This window comes from Ornithorhynchus anatinus, chromosome 7, assembly GCF_004115215.2.
Source record: "Ornithorhynchus anatinus isolate Pmale09 chromosome 7, mOrnAna1.pri.v4, whole genome shotgun sequence".
Lineage (NCBI taxonomy): Eukaryota > Metazoa > Chordata > Mammalia > Monotremata > Ornithorhynchidae > Ornithorhynchus > Ornithorhynchus anatinus.
In genome coordinates, this window is record NC_041734.1 from 10,075,551 (window position 1) to 10,093,854 (window position 18,304).

The 18,304-nt window shown below is 42.8% G+C and overlaps 1 protein-coding gene across 1 annotated transcript in view; it reads right to left on the minus strand.

The window, feature by feature from the left end:
• RP1 (RP1 axonemal microtubule associated) overlaps positions 1 to 18,304 on the minus strand; it is a 127,007-nt gene that overhangs the window by 48,657 nt on the left and 60,046 nt on the right. Inside the window, exons 19-23 of the mRNA XM_039912531.1 lie at positions 16,889 to 17,021; positions 14,180 to 14,331; positions 9,544 to 9,698; positions 4,561 to 4,619; positions 4,186 to 4,230 (exon numbers count right to left, since the gene is read on the minus strand). Coding sequence (XP_039768465.1) covers positions 4,186 to 4,230; positions 4,561 to 4,619; positions 9,544 to 9,698; positions 14,180 to 14,331; positions 16,889 to 17,021 — 544 coding nt within the window. The remainder of the gene's footprint in view (positions 1 to 4,185; positions 4,231 to 4,560; positions 4,620 to 9,543; positions 9,699 to 14,179; positions 14,332 to 16,888; positions 17,022 to 18,304) is intronic.

The following is an 18,304-nucleotide window of genomic DNA, read 5'->3' on the forward strand; positions in this document are numbered from 1 at the left end:
AAGAAGGAGAAGAAACAAATTTAGCCTGGAGAAGATCCAGTGGGTTTCCTTGACCCCAGGTTCACCCGAGTCTTGGTTTAGCCCTGATCTCCCTCTCTTCCAGGAAGCTATCCTGTACCAAAGAAATGAGACCCTGAGGGAATAGTTGAGGGGAAATGCTGTAGATGCAATTTTGTTTGTCACAGTCATCCCATTTATGCTTTTCCAACACTGAAATCAATCAACTTTTCCAAATCTTTTTTGCATTAGCAATTTTGATTTTACAAAGTGAGGCCCTCCCTGATGCTCTCTCTATTCACCAAAAACCCTGCCAGAGCACTTAAAATAAAGAACTTCTGTGGAACGGCATTTAACTGAAGCATACTGAATCTAAATTCAAATGAAAAACATCGCAATTCTGGGGAACACAGACAGTTTATTTTTAACTAGGCTGAAAGTATGTATAGGGCTCTTATGTGGCATCCTTAGATCTGTTACAAATCCCATTTTTCGTTCTTTCATCCTGCATCTCCCAGAACTTTATGTTTGGGAGAACAAATGAAGCCAGGACCTAGTTTGGTCTTATATTTACTCTCTACCCAAACTGAATTCTTGGGTTCCTTCTCATCATCACCATTCAATCAATCAATCAATCAGTGGCAGTTCTATGAGCGCTTTTCTATTTGTAGAACACTGTACTAAGTACTTGGGAAAGTACTATACAGCAGAATAAGCAGATATATTCCCTGCCCATAAAGAACTTACGGTTTAGCTGGAGGAGACAGACATTAAGTAATTTATAATATATAATTTAAAACTATGTATATAAGAACTAAAAGGTTGGGAACCAGTTCAAAGCTGAAATTAGTGTAACTCAGTATTCGTCAGAGTACAAAACAAACCAACAAAAATCCTATACCTAGTAGGTCTGACCATCTTGCATCTGGACACATAATAAGGGCTTAATAAATGTCATCATTATGATTAGCTTTGTTGGCCATGCAGCACATTGATCTCAAGCTAATGATCTCCCAAAACAGTACAAAAATTCCATTTTTGTGCCTCCTCATTCACCAGCTCTCCTGTCGGACCCCTCAGAGGTAATCTCCAATCCAGTCCTTAAACAGGATTTCTAGGATATAATTTTTTTATCAGATTAATGATGTCTAGACGTGACAGGTCTGCCTGACCACACCTCTGGTACACCTGAGTCTCACTCTGTCCATTTCTTACCCTCCTGTCAGTATTTCTGGCCCATGATCAAGTTTCTGTTACCAACCTAAGCTCAGAGTTTTCAGTTTGTTCTCAGTTTGGTAAAAATGCTCTCTCTCTCCTGCTGATTTTATCTCCCTTCAGGGCATAGAAGACAAACTTCAGTGAGATGAGAAGTCCTACAATTTAGAAGACATGTTCATTCAAAACCGCCAGCAAGAGCAAGGGTTGTTTTTTTTTTTTCCCATCCTGTTGTTCCTTTAAGAAGCTTCTCATTCAACTGTGCATCCTTTCCCAGGCATTATTGTGTTCCATCATTTATCTAGTTGCTCATAAAATGTCGCCCACATATTCAGCAGCTCATTTTCTCCAGCAAATTCAATCCCTACTATTTATCACTGGATTCACAACAGCAGTTTATATATGTCAGCATGCTAATTTTTTTTAAAAAAACTGGCTGCCAAGAGGGCTTTTGTATTGAATATACCCATTTTGGCTTGGCACACAGAGATTCAAACCTTCAGCGTGTTTAAGTGGCACCCCTCTAGTTTCTCTGCATGCACAAGCCCTGTTCTTGCTTGTTGAAGGCAGTTACAAATGCTTGTCTCCCTTAGCTCAGACAAGTGATACTGTATCAGAATTTAGAAACACCTGGCTCTAGACATTCATTTAGTGCCTTAGACCACCACCATTCTGCCCCTCGGGGATAAGGTCACTGGTCACTACTATGCAGGCCTCTTTCTACAACACTTCACAGCTAACTGAAGCCTCGACCAATGCTGCATCCCATCCAAAAACTGCAGCTAGACTAGCATGGCCTACTGCTATTAAGAAAGGACCATTTCTTTTGGAGCAAAAGCCTCATAAGGAACCAGAGTACAGGAGGCAAAAATGAAAACGGGACAAGGTACTGCACCACATCTGTGCTCAGTACAGGGCCTGGCACTAGTAAGCGCTTAACAAAAACTATAAAATAAAAACAATCAAACATGACAATGAGATGAGTGATGGCTTTTTCATATGCCCAGTCTGGCCGGGTCTGTGGGTGACATATTGACTTTTACAGCCACACACTCACTCATTAGTGAGCTAATACCTGTGATAACTGTGGTATTTGTTAAGCACTTACTGTGTGCCAGGCACTGTACTAAGCGCTGGGGTGAAAACAAGCATATCAGGTTGGACACAGTCCTTGCCCACCTGGGGTTCACAGTCACAATCCCCATTTTACAGATGAGGTAACTGAGACACAGAGAAGTAAAGTGACTTGGCCAGAGTCGTTCAGCAGACAAGAGGTGGAGCTGGGATTAGAACCCGTGACCTTCTGACTCCCATGCCCGTGCTCTATCCACTACGCCATGCTGCTTCATGCCGGGGGTTACACTGTGTTGGGTGAAATGATGGATCCGGTTTAGAAATCCTGAAGTAGCTGGCTGAAGTGGGCAATGGTGATTGCAGTGGCTACCAAGATCACCACCAGCAGGGACAGATCCTACGGCAAATCATCAGCACTTTGCGGTGATCACTTGGGCTGTAAAAGGATCTTCCACAGGAGGACCTTGCACACCACATCTTGGGAAACAGGCCGAGAGTCAGGAGATCCAGGTTCTAGACCCAGATCTGGATGACCTTAGGCAAGTCACTCAACTTCTCTGTGCCTCAGTTTCCTCATCTGTACAGTGAACATAAAATACCTGCTCTCCCTTCTGCTTAGACTGCCAGCGCTACGTGGGACAGAGACAGTGTCTGATCTGATTATCTTTCATCTATTCTAGCAAAGCCCAAGGTCTGGCTGAATCAGTGTCATCATTATTACTGGTAACTGTAATAATTGATTGCAATGATGTATTTGTGATGTTTTCCTCACTATATTGGATGAATTATAATTCACATACTCCAGGATAAGCAGTAAATATTTCAAGTAACTGATACCAAACACTAGTTACAATTATTCACTAATAACAATAATATTCTATTCTCATGGGTTTCATAAACACGTTTTAGCTTAATATACCAGCCCAGCCTAGCCTCATCCAGACAAACAATGCCTTTAAATCCACCTATGGATACTACCCCTTCACTTTATCCATGCTCCTTAAGAGTTATGAAATACTTTCATTTTCCTTACCCAGACCAATTGACCTACTAGATAATAGAGTCCCACCATAGACAGTAAGGAATAGAGACTGGAATCGGAGGAAGGAGAGATTGAAGAATTTAGAACTCCATCCAGCCATTTGAGCAATCTATATCAGCAACATTATTTGAAGGAGGTTTTACCTGAACCACAGGTCTGAAATAAACACCACATTCCTTCCCACTAGAAAACAAAGGCAGGTCTTTCTAGCTATTTCTATTATTCAGGATAACATTTATAAGGGTAAAATATGGCCTAGAAATAATCTAAAGAGTAATTAGATATAATGGCATAACTAGGATTTGACAGGGGGACAGAAATGGGGTGTTTGATTCTCTGAATATCTTAAGTGTATCAGGAAAGTACAAATAGATAATTATGTTCTTGAGAAGATTTCCCAACCCAAGTATTTCTGACTATAAGAAAGTTATGTTGACTAGGATTCCCGAAAATGTCATTTAAATCAATTCCAAAGACCAACAAGCTAAGAAGAATATAGACCGGCAACTGCAGGTTGATTTGGAGAGTAAAGAATTAATGGAAAGTGCTGATCACATATGGCATCCTAGCTATGACTGCCATAGTTACCCAAATGAAATTAAATGAAGATAAATTGATTATTGAGGAAATGATAAATAGTGAAGATATTCAAAATTATTGGAGTGCAAGGAGAAGAATCTACCAGAATTATATGTGCAATTTTCTTTATATATCAAAATAGAATTGATGCTCATTTAGGGTACTTTCAATCAATGTTTTTAAAATGAATAAGAATAGAAGAGAAAACTATGCAAAGCACGTAATGTTGAAACAGAAATAGACGATTTTGGATGATTAGAAAAAGCAGCAACATTTACCATTCGCTTCCTCTTGCGTTTTAGGCTGATGATTTATTTGCATTTCTGCAAATATAAAAGTGAAGTGCAGTTAATAATAGAACTGTCTGATGACATTAAAGAGAAGGAGTAGAGGATGAGTGGGAATTAACTGTTTCAAAATCCTAAGTGAGCAATTTGTTTTACCTCACAGTATGAGTACATACATGTCTGGGCAACCATATGTACACATACACGCACACACACACACGCTCTTCATCTGGAAAGAGAAAAACAACTTCATGGCAGCATAGGTCTTGTAACCCCTCAGAGGGAGAGAGGGAGTGTTTCCAGAGATGTGAAAAATCATAATGAAATTCTGTGATCTCCCCTACAGAACATTGTGTTAATCCTCACCTTGAAGAAAGAGTTCAATTTCTGATTGAATTATGCCTTGGGACATATAGGGAAGCCACCTGAGAAAAGGGGTGGAAAAAAAAAGGAAATTAGTTTGCTTTTCACTTTTTTCCCCCCTTGAATGAACATGGAATAAGGATATGCTTTTTTAAATGAAGCTTAAAGGACTGAGCCCGTCTATAGGTAAGGGTGTTTGCAATTGCTGGCTTGTAAATGGCGATAACTTTGTCTCATTGAGTGGCTTTTGGGGCCAATCAAAAATAATTTTTCTTGATGAAAAGATGTTTTGGGGGTTTTCCACTCCGGAGAAAATTGGAGAAGCCCAGACAAAGCTCCCGGAGATTTTAAGCACTGGATATCTCACCAAGTCAGGTCACCCTTACATAGTCTGGACTCAGAGTTTTGGAAAATTTCAAAGGAAGGTGGTTCATAAGGTATAACTGAGAACTGGTCCTTTCTTTTTGGAAAAAAAAAGGAACCACATCACTTAGTCTCCCTTGGCACCTTACCTAATCCCTTCTCTTCAAAGCCACTAATGAGGCAGCAGGCTTGAGACTGGGACACACCTTGCTCAGCCCAAGCATCAGGCTTTCATTTGAACTCCTGCTCAACAGACCAGACCAAGTCCCTTGAAACAGACTGCTGGGCAGAAGGTCCAAGATCTAAGTGTTTCCACTAGCTGAAGATTTTCTGGTAGATCCCACATGAGAGCAAATGAAGTCGGAGATTGAATTAACCAGTGACTGTTGTGCAGTTCAGAGTTTCCATCTGGTCTGTTGATAGCAGCAACTAGTTTGTCATTCTGTAGTTTTGCCATTAGGCATGTATATGTATAGTTCAGACCCATTTATATGTGTGTGCATATAAATAAAATACAGCCACACATATGAAATAGACAATTCTGAACGTGGTAGAACAATTCTAGGGATCCCTGATCTTTCAACCAACCAACAAGAAGTTGTTAAATATGTGATCTATCTTCTGGTCCCTAAAGAAAGAATAATAGAAAATGTTGATTTAGATCCCCACTGCTGGTGCACCTTTGCCAGGTTCAATTAAAAAAGAATACTAGCATCAATCAGAATTCAGGTATATTCTTGCAATTAAAGAGTATGGATTTGTGTCCATCTGATTCTTTTCAAAAAAAAAAAAGGAAAAACCTCTCTAGGTACTGTATTAAAATCAGAGCATAAGGCTGTGGGTGTGCAGCAAGAAAGAGAAGGATGTGTTTAGAGGATCTGGGATGGACAAAAGCCGTCGCTTCCTGGAGACGGGTTTGGAAATGAAGCTGCACTTTTTTTGGCTCATAAAAAGAGTCACTGCCCGGTAGTGCCTCTCTCTTTCTTTCTCTCTCTCTCCCTGCCCTAATTCAGCTTCTCAGTGGGTTTTCTTTAAGTAGTTGAAAAGAGAATGATAGAACTCCTTCCTTTCACCTTTGCAATTTCTGAAGCTGAGGGTTTTCTGCTGACCAGACCGCCATGTTAACTGTACATAATGAGTACACACCAAAATGCCCTGTCATGCGCGGTTTCTCAAACCATGTTGACCCACCGGAGACTGGGTTCAACAATGAGCTGATCTCCCTAGCTTCCTGGCAAAGAAGCTGCCCTCATTTCTCCATAAAACCCCTGCCAGATCCATTATAACCCTGCCCTGGAAGGATAGTTGTCTGTGGCCATCTCCATGCACATATTTTATCACTGATGCTGCTCCAGGAGGCACACAGGGCAATAACAGGAACAATTCTTACTAATTACTTGATAAGTATATGTTTTATAACATTATTAATAACTTGAAGGATTATTTACTTTTCACAGTCCAAAGAACTTTCATATCAATTATCTCATTTTACCCTCACTCCTGTAAGGTAGGGAGAGGCAGGCATGACGGGCCCCACTTTACACATGAGGAAACTGAGGAAAAGAGTGGTTAAGTGATTTGCCCAAGTTCATACAGCAGTCCAGTAGAAGACCTGTGACTAGGACCCATGACTTCTGATTCCCAGGTCCATGTTCTTTCATTCAGGGCCCATTAGTCTGAAAAACATTTTCACCTCAGTTCTGTTCCAGATCGCATCACTGAGTAGATGACCTTAAAACCTCAGATTTTAGTATATGAGGGAAACCATGAAGCTTGTTCTCCTTCTTCAGAAGGCTGAGGACATCTCTGGATACTTTAAGGATCTTGCCCATGCTCTCAGTTGCTACTTAGAATCCAAGCACAGGGCAACCACCCCAACGGCACAAGGAGAGTTTACGATCCTGGTTGGACTGTGAGAGCAGAATCTGGATGGAGGCAAGAGGCCTTCCCTGACTAAGCCCTCATTTCCTCTTCTCCCACTCCCTTCTGAATTGCCCTTGCACTTGAATTTGCTCCCTTTATTCACCCCTCCCTCAGCCTCATGGCACTTATCTATATCCGTAATTTATTCATTTACATTAATGTATGACTCCTTCTGTAAACCATAAGCTCCTTGTGGGTAGGGAACATGTCTACCAACTCTATTATACTCTATTCTCCCAAATGCTCAGTACAGTGCTCTAAACACAGTATGTGCTCAATAAATATGATTGATTGATTGATTGATTGGAGGGAGTAGAGTGAGCTTGCTCTCCCTTCCTAGACTCCAAAAGAGTGATGCTAGAAGTCACAAACCAGAGAATTAGGCTCCAAAATTTGCTACCCATCTCACCCCTCAGGAGGCAGCTGAGTGACAAGCTTGATGCTCCTTTGGGCATTTGGGGGCTGGGGAAGAGATCTTTTATGTGAACACGTACGTAAGGATAATTAGACACCAGATATAGAATCGATGGATAAACCTTAGGACTTTCATTTTACCTTTTCCATGCAGTTAGAACAGAAAAATTTGATTAAGAAGTTTGATTTTTATAGTTAAAACCCAGAAAGACTTTCTTTCTGCTGAAATTCTCTTTCTTTAATTCTGCATTTAGTAATTTCATTCCTTTTTTCTTTTTTTTTTTTAGCAATATTAAGGGATTCTTTCCCATCTGTTTTTTGGTTGTTTTTGCCCCCACATAATCTCTCCCTCTGCTATTTCCAGACTTTGCTTGGTTGTTAAGAAACAGCACTTCCAATTTCCCAGAATCCTGTTCTTCCCACGTACCTACCTCCATCACCTTTTCCTCCTGTGGAAAGAATCCAACAGAGCCACCCACCTCCAAAATGGACTTTAAACCATTTGCCCACAGACAATTAGGTTTTAATTTAAAAAATCTGCTTGTGTGATTTATCCTCACACCTTTTATAGGAAATTCTAGTCTTGTAGTATTGTACTTCTGTGGCAGAGAGCAGCACATTCCAATAAAGAGACATCAAAGGGTTTGGACTTGGCATGTATTGCCTGCTTTCAGGAGATCTATAAATTAAGCCATCAATGGTGGGGCGATGAATGGCTTGGGAAACAAAGGTACCGTGCACCCGCTTTCCCTTGAAAAAGCAAAATGCAGAATATATCCTATTCATGCTCCCCGGGAAAATAGCACTTGAAGTCATTATCACATTTTGAACTCATCTGATTCTCCATTCTTCACCCAGGCTGTGCAGAATGGCTTTTCTTCTTTTTCTCTCTTTCTGTCCCTATCTTACCTTCTTTTTTTCTATTCTTTTCTCTTCTCTCCCATCTCTCTCTCCTCCTCTTTTCCTCCTCCTCTGCTTTTCTCTCCCTATGCCGGTTCTTCTCTACCCCTCAATGTGTCCATCACTTTCCCTTCATCCTTTCTTCCCATTTTCCTCCTTTCCCCTGAGTGGCCCTCATCTTTCCTAGAGAGCCCCTCTTGCAACTCTTTCCACCAGTCCCCTTGATGGGGGTGGCCCCATTCTGCCAACACCAGTGTTCCCCTAAGCCAGTCTCTCTTCTACATCCTCTCCTTAGCCCCATCCCTTTAAGAGAATGCCTGTGTCCCCTACAGTCCTGGTCTCTCGTCATTTCAGATCCTGAGCTGAGGGCAACCTAGGGTACTTAAAGGGGGTTTCCTTGAGCCTCTCCCAGTGCCTGAAACGGACCCAGTAATCAGTCACCAGGGCAAATGAAGCCCTGATCTCCACGTGGAGTGAGGGGTGTATGTTTAGTGCAGGAACAAGTGCTCGGAGGGACTCGGGGATAGCTCTCAAGTCTGTTTTAAATCTGATGGGACTTAGAAATGACTCCTTCTTTAGCTCAAAAGGTCACCATCCAAACTCACAGGGAGGGTGCATACTGCCGGGCTTGGGAGTCAGAGGTCACGGGTTCTAATCCCAGCTCCACCACTAATCAGCTGTGTGACTTTGGGCAAGTCTCTTAACTTCTCTGTGCCTCACTTCTCTCATCTGTAAAAGGGGATTAAGATTGTGAGACCCAAATGGGGCAACCTGATTACCTTGTATCTACCCCAGGGCTTAGAACAGTGCATGGCACATAGTAAGTGCTTGACAAATACCATCATTATTATACTGCCTGAACATGTAAAATACAAAATCAGTCTATCGATCAAGTTTAGTGAGCACCTCTATACTGTAAATTCCTTGTGAGCAGGGAATGTATCTCCCAACTCTGTTGAATTGTTGTCACCCGAGAGCTTAGTACACTGTTCTGCACATAGTAAATGTCAATAAATACCACTAATTGACTGAGCACTTACTCTACGCGGAGCTTTGAACTAAGCACTTGGGAGAGTACAGTGAATTTATTAGAGATGGTCTCTGACCTCAAGGAGCTTATAATCTAGTGGGGAAACAAATCTGAAATAAATTACAAGTAGTGGGGGGAGAAACAGAGCTTAAGGGCATGAATATAAGGGGAAAGAAGGGTGTGAGAACCCAAATGCTTTAGGTGCGGTGGAAGTGCTCTAGTGGCAGGAGCAGGGTGAAATAGTGGGGGGAGATAAAAATGTGAGCTCAGCAGGCAGCCGACGGTGGTCTTTTGGTAACGGAGGAAGCCAATATCATTCTGTTACAGTTCTGTTACAGTTCTGGAATAAACGATACCGTTCGCAGTTGAAGACCGACTCTCCTTCCTTCTCCAGCTCTCCGACGATGACTTTAGCACAGTACCAGTACTGGGATGGCTCACTGGCCTCACAGTGCAACAGCACCTTCTTCAGTTTGCCAAGAGACACTGCTTCGACGTGAAACATATCAATCTAAAGAGAGAGAGAAGAAACCCACAAAATCAGCCAGGGTCCAGCACGTGACAAATGGGAGCAATAACAATAGCGCAAGGTAGGTAGATATGCCTTTTGAAGCTGACATCCAGTAGGGCAATAACAGAAGAAAAATAAGCAAATTACATTTTCATGAATTAAAAATGTATATTTTTCCAAGGTTCCCTCTCCTGCTTCCACTTTAAATGTCACCCAATGTGAGAAAGACTAAATTAACCAAATACATTTTGGACTTCTTATTCATTCGGACACTTTGACGAAAACGGCTAATAAAAGAGCCAAGAGGCTGATGATTAGATGGAAGTCAGGCTGACCCTACAGGTTCACTCATTGAAGAACAAGCAATTCCATTTCTATAAAAAATGTTTACGAGCCAAGGTGGGTGGAAACAGAAGGCAGCACAAAATAAGGAAAGGAGGAATTTATTTTTTTATTTTGCTTCTTCCTTTGTACTCTGAGGATTTATGGTAAAGCACTTCTCTCAGCTTGGGGATGCAAATTGCTAGAGCCTAGATTCTCTCATCCTAAATGTTTTGGGTCAATTTACCGCAACAATATACCACAATATATTTGGCATACTGAAGGAGGAGAATTGGGAGTACAACTATTAGAAGGAACTTAGCAAAAATAAACACTCTTTTGTCCTCCTGGGATGCAAGAACAACACCTTGGTCCAGAATTCATCTCTGGTGTAATAATTGGACCATCTCCAGAAACTGCAGCTGATGGGTTGTTGCAAAAAGTGATTTAGTCACCTGTATTACTAGAGAATTCTGGGATCCAGTTCTGGGTTTCTTAAAACAATATATTTTCTTCTAAATGATCCTTCAAATCCCTTTAACTCTATGCAAACTTGACCTGTTTTCTGCAGCTCTATCAACCCATCACTGAGCATGGGCTGCTGGGTAGGACAAAATGTTGATGAAGTCTTTGGTTTTGGATAGGTTTTTCCTGGTGCAGACTGACACCCTAGTGTGGCCCTATTCAGGTATATTTCCAATCCATAACACCATGCTGACAGTGAAACATGGATCATGGACAGAGCATAGTGACTTCCGTGTGACTTCCCCATTTTTCGGATGAGGTAACTGAGGCACAGAGAAGACAAGCGACTTGCCCAAGGCCACACAGCAAACAAGTGGCAGAGCAGGGATTAGAACCCATGACCTTCTGACTCCCAGGCCCAAACTCTATCCATTATTTGTAATGTTTTCATTCACCTGGGGGTTAACATGAGATGCATGAGTGCTCTGGAATTCTCCACATACACTGGCTGCATTACTATCAAGAGTTTTTTATGTATCAAGTACTTGACACCACAAATTATTGTGAGAATCCAAGCATCCTTCATATCCCCCTGGCATGCAGTGATCTCTCCAGTGTTTCATTTGTGTCAGAGCAACTAAGATTTCGGCAGGACACTTTTAGAATAGGTAGTCCATAGCCCTGGAACCTCCCGACTTTGGATTTTACTGCCCTGGCACCTCTAGACTTCATGGTTCATACCGCTGGTATCTTTAGGCTTAATGGTTCATTAACCTGGTAATTCTGAGCTTCGTGGTTTACACCCCTGGCACCTCAAGGCTTTGGGGTTTGTAGTCTGGCAACTCCGGTAGTTCAGCCTTGGCCCCTCTGGACTTGCCATTTCACATACGAAAGCCAAGTTACATCTCTATTTTAGATTTAATTATCATAAAAATCAAACACTCCTACAGAACGATCCTGGTAGGTTGCTCTTTCTGCTCAACTGGTTACTACCAAATGTGTGGAATATTGTTGCCATTCAGCTTTCATAATGCAGGACAATGAAGCACTATTTAAAGTGTAAAATCACATCTTTTCTGAGCATGGGCACCTCTTTCATTACAAACTAAACACGGGATGCCACTGTTTAAAGCTTGCTGCATCTATGATCTCTTGCTGGTGATTATGGCCTGGTGTTTGGCGCACTCACTATGGAGGCCAGTTTGCCAATCTTGGCTATCGAGTCACGATTACTGATCTCTAGGAACTAAAATTCAGCCATTCAACCAGCACCGGGCTCACCATAACACAGCTCCTCAGGCCTTGATGTGCTGCTCTCCAGGCTGAGGGAATCCCAAGAAGCCCTTCCACGGTGAGCTGAACTCGGGGGGACTTGAAGATGGAGTTCAACACAAATGCTAGAAACATAATGAAGCGGGACTTCAAACAATGACAACTAGTTGTGGGACTGCCAGGGAGCAGTAGCAGCACCTAGGCCAATCTAGACGGTAAACTCCAAGTGGACGGGGAAATTGTCTCCCAACTCTGTTGCATTGTACTCTCCCAATGCTTAGTATAAGTGCTTAGTGCATAGTGGATAGAGCACAGGCCTGGGAGTCAGAAGGTCACGGGTTCTAATTCCGGCTCTGCCACTTGTCTGCTGTGTGGTCTTGGGCAAGTCACTTGACTTCTCTGTGCCTCAGTTACCTCATCTGTAAAATGGGGGTTAAGACTGTGAGCCCTCTGCGGGACAGGGACTATGTCCTACATGATCTGCTTATATCCACCCCAGTGCTTAGTACAGTGCCTGGCACATAGTTAGTGCTTACCACATACCATGATAATTATTATTAATCATTATTATTACAATGCTTCACATACAGTAAGTGCTCCATAAATACTATTGATTGATTGACTGAATGCAGCAATCAGAAAGCACGAAGCTCATTGTATAACTAAGGCATCGAACGTTCAGCCAGGAGAAGTGTCAGATCTACAGTTTCCAACGGAAGAGAAATTTTCTTGAGTATATAGAGAGAGATACCCTCAGCCACGCCCTCACATGTGAACAGCTACTATGTTAGCAGCAACAGCATCAAATAATAGCAGATAAGGATTCCATGATCCATCACAAATATCCTAATACAAATGGATAACGGTGAATTCAGATATATCTAAAATTAGGTCATTTGCTATTCCATCATAATTACTATAGGCACATGAATGTGAAACTATTAATAACAACAATATTAATAATAATTGTAGTACTTGTTAAGCACACACTATGTGCCAGAAACTGTTCTAAGCACTGGGTGGGATACAATATCTGTCCCGCATGGGGCTCACAATCTTAATCCCCATTTTACAGATGAGGTAACTGAGGCACAGAGAAGTTAAGTGATTTGCTTGAGGTCACACAGCAGACACGTCGCAAAGCCAGTATTAAAATCCAGATCTGTGCTCTATCCACTAGACCATGCTGCTTCTCTATGGACTTGAAGAAGAGAAGACGAAACTGCTATAGAGCAAAGCCAAAGTCCAACTCTGATCTCATTCTGGAGGGGAAGAGCAGATAAGGTAGGAACAGGGTAACCCCCGGTCCTGACCGGAGATGACATTTTTGAAAAATTGTTTTCAACTATAGCCAAGTGAATGGCTAGTCAGGACAACTGTAGGGACTCCCTTCTGACTGAAAGCAGCCGCGGAGATTAATGCTAACTCTAGTCTTTCATGGGTGAAGGAAGAAGTCAAAATTAATTTTAGTTCTCAAAGTTCACGGGGGAAAGGGAAGGGTACGTTTTGTAATCAGTAGCTTTTCTCAAACACCTTAACCTTTTGACATAAATTGTATGATAAAGAACTTCAAAAATAGTCCTCTGAGTCGTTTCTTCCTAAAAATGATCCCTTAAATGATTTAACTCATGTCCTAGATTTGAGATCATATAAGCAGTGCCTGCTCTCTATGTAGGAAAATACATTATACGTGATCTTATAAGTCTACCACCAAAACCCCTGCAACTTGTCAAGGTTCACTAAAGTGAATATTTTACTCATGGGAAAACTCTAGCTACATAAAAATCAAAATGGATGACATCTTCCCTATGTAAAACGATAAGGTACTCAAAGAGCTAAAAATATGGCTTTAATGGTGCTTTTTAAAGGGCCAGTGTATTATTACATGAAATTTGCAGTAAATGGTTCTTCTGAGACTCCAAGTCTTTTAAACTTGACAGAACATGTTGATACTCTGTCCCTAGTGTTTTTCTCCACATTTTTCTTCCCTCTTCCCATTAACACTAAGTTTAATGGCCTTCTCTTCCTTGTTCGATTGTTCATTGCTGGATAGCAAGGACTACGCTCTCTCTCCAGAACTGTCTTTCAAATACCGTACATCAATCAAGCAATGGCATTTATTGAACACTGACTGAGTGCTAAGTATTCTACTAAGAGCTTGGGAGAGTAGAATAGTAGCAAGATACCGGTTCTCTGTCCTTAAGGACCTTATAATTTAATTTAATTAAATCCAATTTAATGAGTTTACAATTTAATGACATGCCAGCAGGTTAGCTTTAATAAAGAGCTTCTAAAATCAAAGCAGGGTGTCTGTATCAATTCTGAAGCATCGCATATTAAAAAAAACCTCTAAAATGCCATGTACTAAATGGACTCTTGCAGTATGCTGCTGAGACTCCAGAGACTTTCATTTGCAGACTCACCTGTCCTCGCTGAAATTTTATGGGCATGTCAGATTTGTGCAGAAGTCTTAGGCCTGAGTCGCCTCTCTCTCCGTAGATACATAGGTAAACTGAGGATTTGGTTTCTGCTTGCTTCATTTGGCCAGTGTGGACATAAACACAGTACTTCACCACTATCAAGTCAAAAAAATGGAGACCAGTGTGATCCAAGTTGTTGGTGACTTAAGGTCATAAGGGTTCAGAACAGAAATCACTCTTAAAGAGCTGTCCCTCCTTGAGGTGGGAAATCCCAAGTTTGTTGACCTCCAGGACACTGTCATCACCCCACCTCCTTCCTACCATTCCTTTCCAAGATCCTTGAGTGAATTGTCTACATCCACTGTCTCAGGTTCTTCTCCTCCAGTCTCTCCTTGATCCCCTCCAATCTGGCTTCTGTCCCCTTCACTCCACAGAAACAGCCCCTTCAAAGGTCTCCTCCTGCCTCCGGGACGTCTCCACCTGGATGTCGGCCCGCCACCTAAAACTCAACATGAGCAAGACTGAGCTCCTCATCTTCCCTCCCAAACCCGGTCCTCTCCCAGACTTCTCTATTACCGTGGATGGCACGACCATCCTTCCCGTCCCGCAGGCCCGCAATCTCGGTGTCATCCTTGACTCGTCCCTCTCGTTCACCCCACACATCCTATCCGTTACCGAGACCTGCCGGTTTCACCTCTACAATATCGCCAAGATCCGCCCTTTCCTCTCCACCCAAACGGCTACCTTACTATTACGGGCTCTCGTTATATCCCGGCTAGACTACTGTGTCAGCCTTCTCTCTGACCTCCCTTCCTCCTCTCTCGCCCCGCTCCGGTCTATTCTTCACTCCGCTGCCCGGCTCATCTTCCCGCAGAAACGATCTGGGCACGTCACTCCCCTTCTTAAACAACTCCAGTGGTTGCCCATCGACCTCCGCTCCAAACAAAAACTCCTCACTCTAGGCTTCGAGGCTCTCCATCACCTTGCCCCTTCCTACCTCTCCTCCCTTCTCTCTTTCTACCGCCCACCCCGCACGCTCCGCTCCTCTGCCGCCACCTCCTCACCGTCCCTCGGTCTCGCCTATCCCGCCGTCGACCCCTGGGTCACGTCCTCCCGCGGTCCCGGAACGCCCTCCCTCCTCACCTCCGCCAAACCGATTCTCTTTCCCTCTTCAAAACCCTACTTAAAAATCACCTCCTCCAAGAGGCGTTCCCAGACTGAGCTCCTCGTCCCCCTCTACTCCCTCTGCCATCCCCCCTTTACCTCTCCGCAGCTAAAGCCTCATTTTCCCCTTTTCCCTCTGCTCCTCCACCTCTCCCTTCCCATCCCCACAGCACTGTACCCGTCCGCTCAACTGTATATATTTTCGTTACCCTATTTATTTTGTTAATGAATTGTACATCGCCTTGATTCTATTTAGTTGCCATTGTTTTTACGAGATGTTCTTCCCCTTGACGCTGTTTAGTGCCATTGTTCTTGTCTGTCCGTCTCCCCCGATTAGACTGTGAGCCCGTCAAACGGCAGGGACCGTCTCTATCTGTTGCCGACTTGTTCATCCCAAGCGCTTAGTACAGTGCTCTGCACATAGTAAGCGCTCAATAAATACTATTGAATGAATGAATGAATATTCGTTCTATCACTAAGTCTTGTTTGTTCAACCTTCAAAACCACTAAAATCTGCTTTTTCTTCTCCATCCAAACTGCTGCTACTTTATTATCCTTCTTGCCGATCTCCCTGCCTCTTGTCTCTCCCCACTCCAGTCCAAACTTCACTCTGCTGCCTGGAAAGGTTTTCTACAAAAACTTTCAGTACACGTTTCCCCACTCCTCAAGAACCTCCAGTGGTTGGTTCCCCATCCACCTCTGCATCAAAAAGAAGCTTTTTGCCACCGACTTTAAAGCACTCTATCACCTTGGCCCCTCCTACCTTGCCTTACTTCTCTCCTACTACAACTCACCCCACACACTTCTCTCCTCTAATGCCAATCAACTCACTGTTCTCTCCACAGACCTCTTGCCCACTTCTAGCCCCTGGCCTGGAACTCCCTCCCTCTTCATATCTGACAGAAAATTTCTCTTTCCATCTTCAAAGCCTTAGTGAAGGCAGATCTCCTCCAAGAGGCCTTCCCTAAACCTTCCTTTCCTCTTCACCCATTCCCTTCTGCATCACCCTGATTCTTCCCTTTATTCACCCTTCTCTCAGCCCTACATCACTACAGCACCCAGCTCATCTGCCTCTCAGGCTCATGCTCTTTCCACAAGGCCACACTGCTTCCCAATGGACTCATCATTCTGAAGACAATCCCCCAGCCTCCAGACATCTCTTTCTGTGGCTCCTGTCCCCTGGTCCCACTGGCCTCTTGTTCTAAGAAGAGGCTAGGCCATCTATTCTCATTCCAACTTCACCTAATTCATTCTGTGTCTCCTGGTAAACCCTTTCCCCTTGCAATCTGTTCACCTAGGACCATCTAGGATCATTCTCTCCCTCTATCTTCTCTCTCTCAGGTTACAAAGGACTAAAAATGGTCTTCAACCTATCATGCAGCCATAAAATGACTGCAGTGTTGTGAGACTGTAAACCCCTTGAGGAAAGAGTCCATGTCTTTGTATTCCCCCAAGTGCCTTAATACAGTGTTTCCATATAGTATGTTTTCAATAAACACGACTGATGGATTGACTGATAAAATTAGCCACTTGGGATCAATAACATACTTGGAAGAATTGGTTTTCCTTCACGCTCTACAGGGAGCTCACAGATGATGTCCCCATCACCACAGGTTCTAGATAACCACTTGTTTGCTTCAAAGTATAGGGTGCTGCTCATCCCTAGGTGCTCCATGGTAACCTATAGTTAAAAAAAGACAAGTTATGTGGTGAAGTTTTGTACTGAAAATCTGTATAAGCCATATGAGTGCATATCCCCTGGGTATATGGTTCAGATCTGGAATTCACTAGATGGTCAGGCAGGCTGGTATTCCGCTACAGATGCCATTTCTCACTGGGCACAGAGCAGTAGGTAATTTACCAAAGGCTGAGTCATTTGCACAGGGAAAAACAAGCCACCACTGAAAAATCCTCCCTGAATCCTTAGGTTTCTTTCTTTACTTTGGAAACAATCTCCAAGCTTCAGTCTCAACACAATGGCATGGAGCTCTTGATTCATTTCCATTGTGTTTCTAGGGATGAGTGGATATCTCGCTTGTTTGGCCCATTCAGGCGAGATTGCTTTGGCCAGGAGTTGGCCTTCTGACTGGCCCAGGAATCTGATCAACAGCATTGCCCAAAGATGATGGGAGCTCTACCCCGATCTCCCTCATTTGCTGCTGGAAGCTTTGCACTCTGGGACTGCCAAAAAGGACAATTGGAGGGAGCAAGAAAAGCCCAAAGGGTTGTCCGATGATCTGAATGCATCAGGACTCCTGCAGAGAGCTCAAGGCAAGCAGTAGGTCTCCTGAAGAGCCTGCTTATTATCTGTATATGAGACTTTTTGCTATAGCTTTCTACTGCTTATCATTTAACTGGAAAATGAAGGTAAACCGGAGTTTTTCCAAGTGATTGAGTGAATACCACAAGAAGGAGGATTGATCTCTGCAGCCTAAATTTCAGAAGGTTTCTATGAACTACTGAAGTCATTTGAGATCAAACATTTGGTTGGAGATTGGGTCGAATGATAATTTTTTTTTTCCGGGAAACTGCTGATGCTCCTGCTACTCAATGGACTGGAAAATCTTTCATAAGGAACTATTTTTCTGATGGGCCTCCAGCCTTTACAAATCTCACATCTTTCCTGGAATGCACAGTGCAGAGGTGAGTGAAATGAAAGAAAATGAAGAAACATAAACCAAACCTTCCAGAACAAATTTTCCAGATACTTTTTGAGTGGTGAGTTAGGTTTTCAGCACCTACAACTCACAGTCCAAACAACGAATTCAGATATACACACACTCACATAGCGATATATGTATGTATTTGAACTCATTGGATACATGCATATTTTATCCTACACGTATGTTTTGGTTCTGAAGCCTCAAGACTGAGACTTGTCCTTTTGTTTCTATGTATGTGTGCACATGTATATATGTATATGTGGGTATGATTGCTTGATCAGTCAATCAATAGCATTTACTG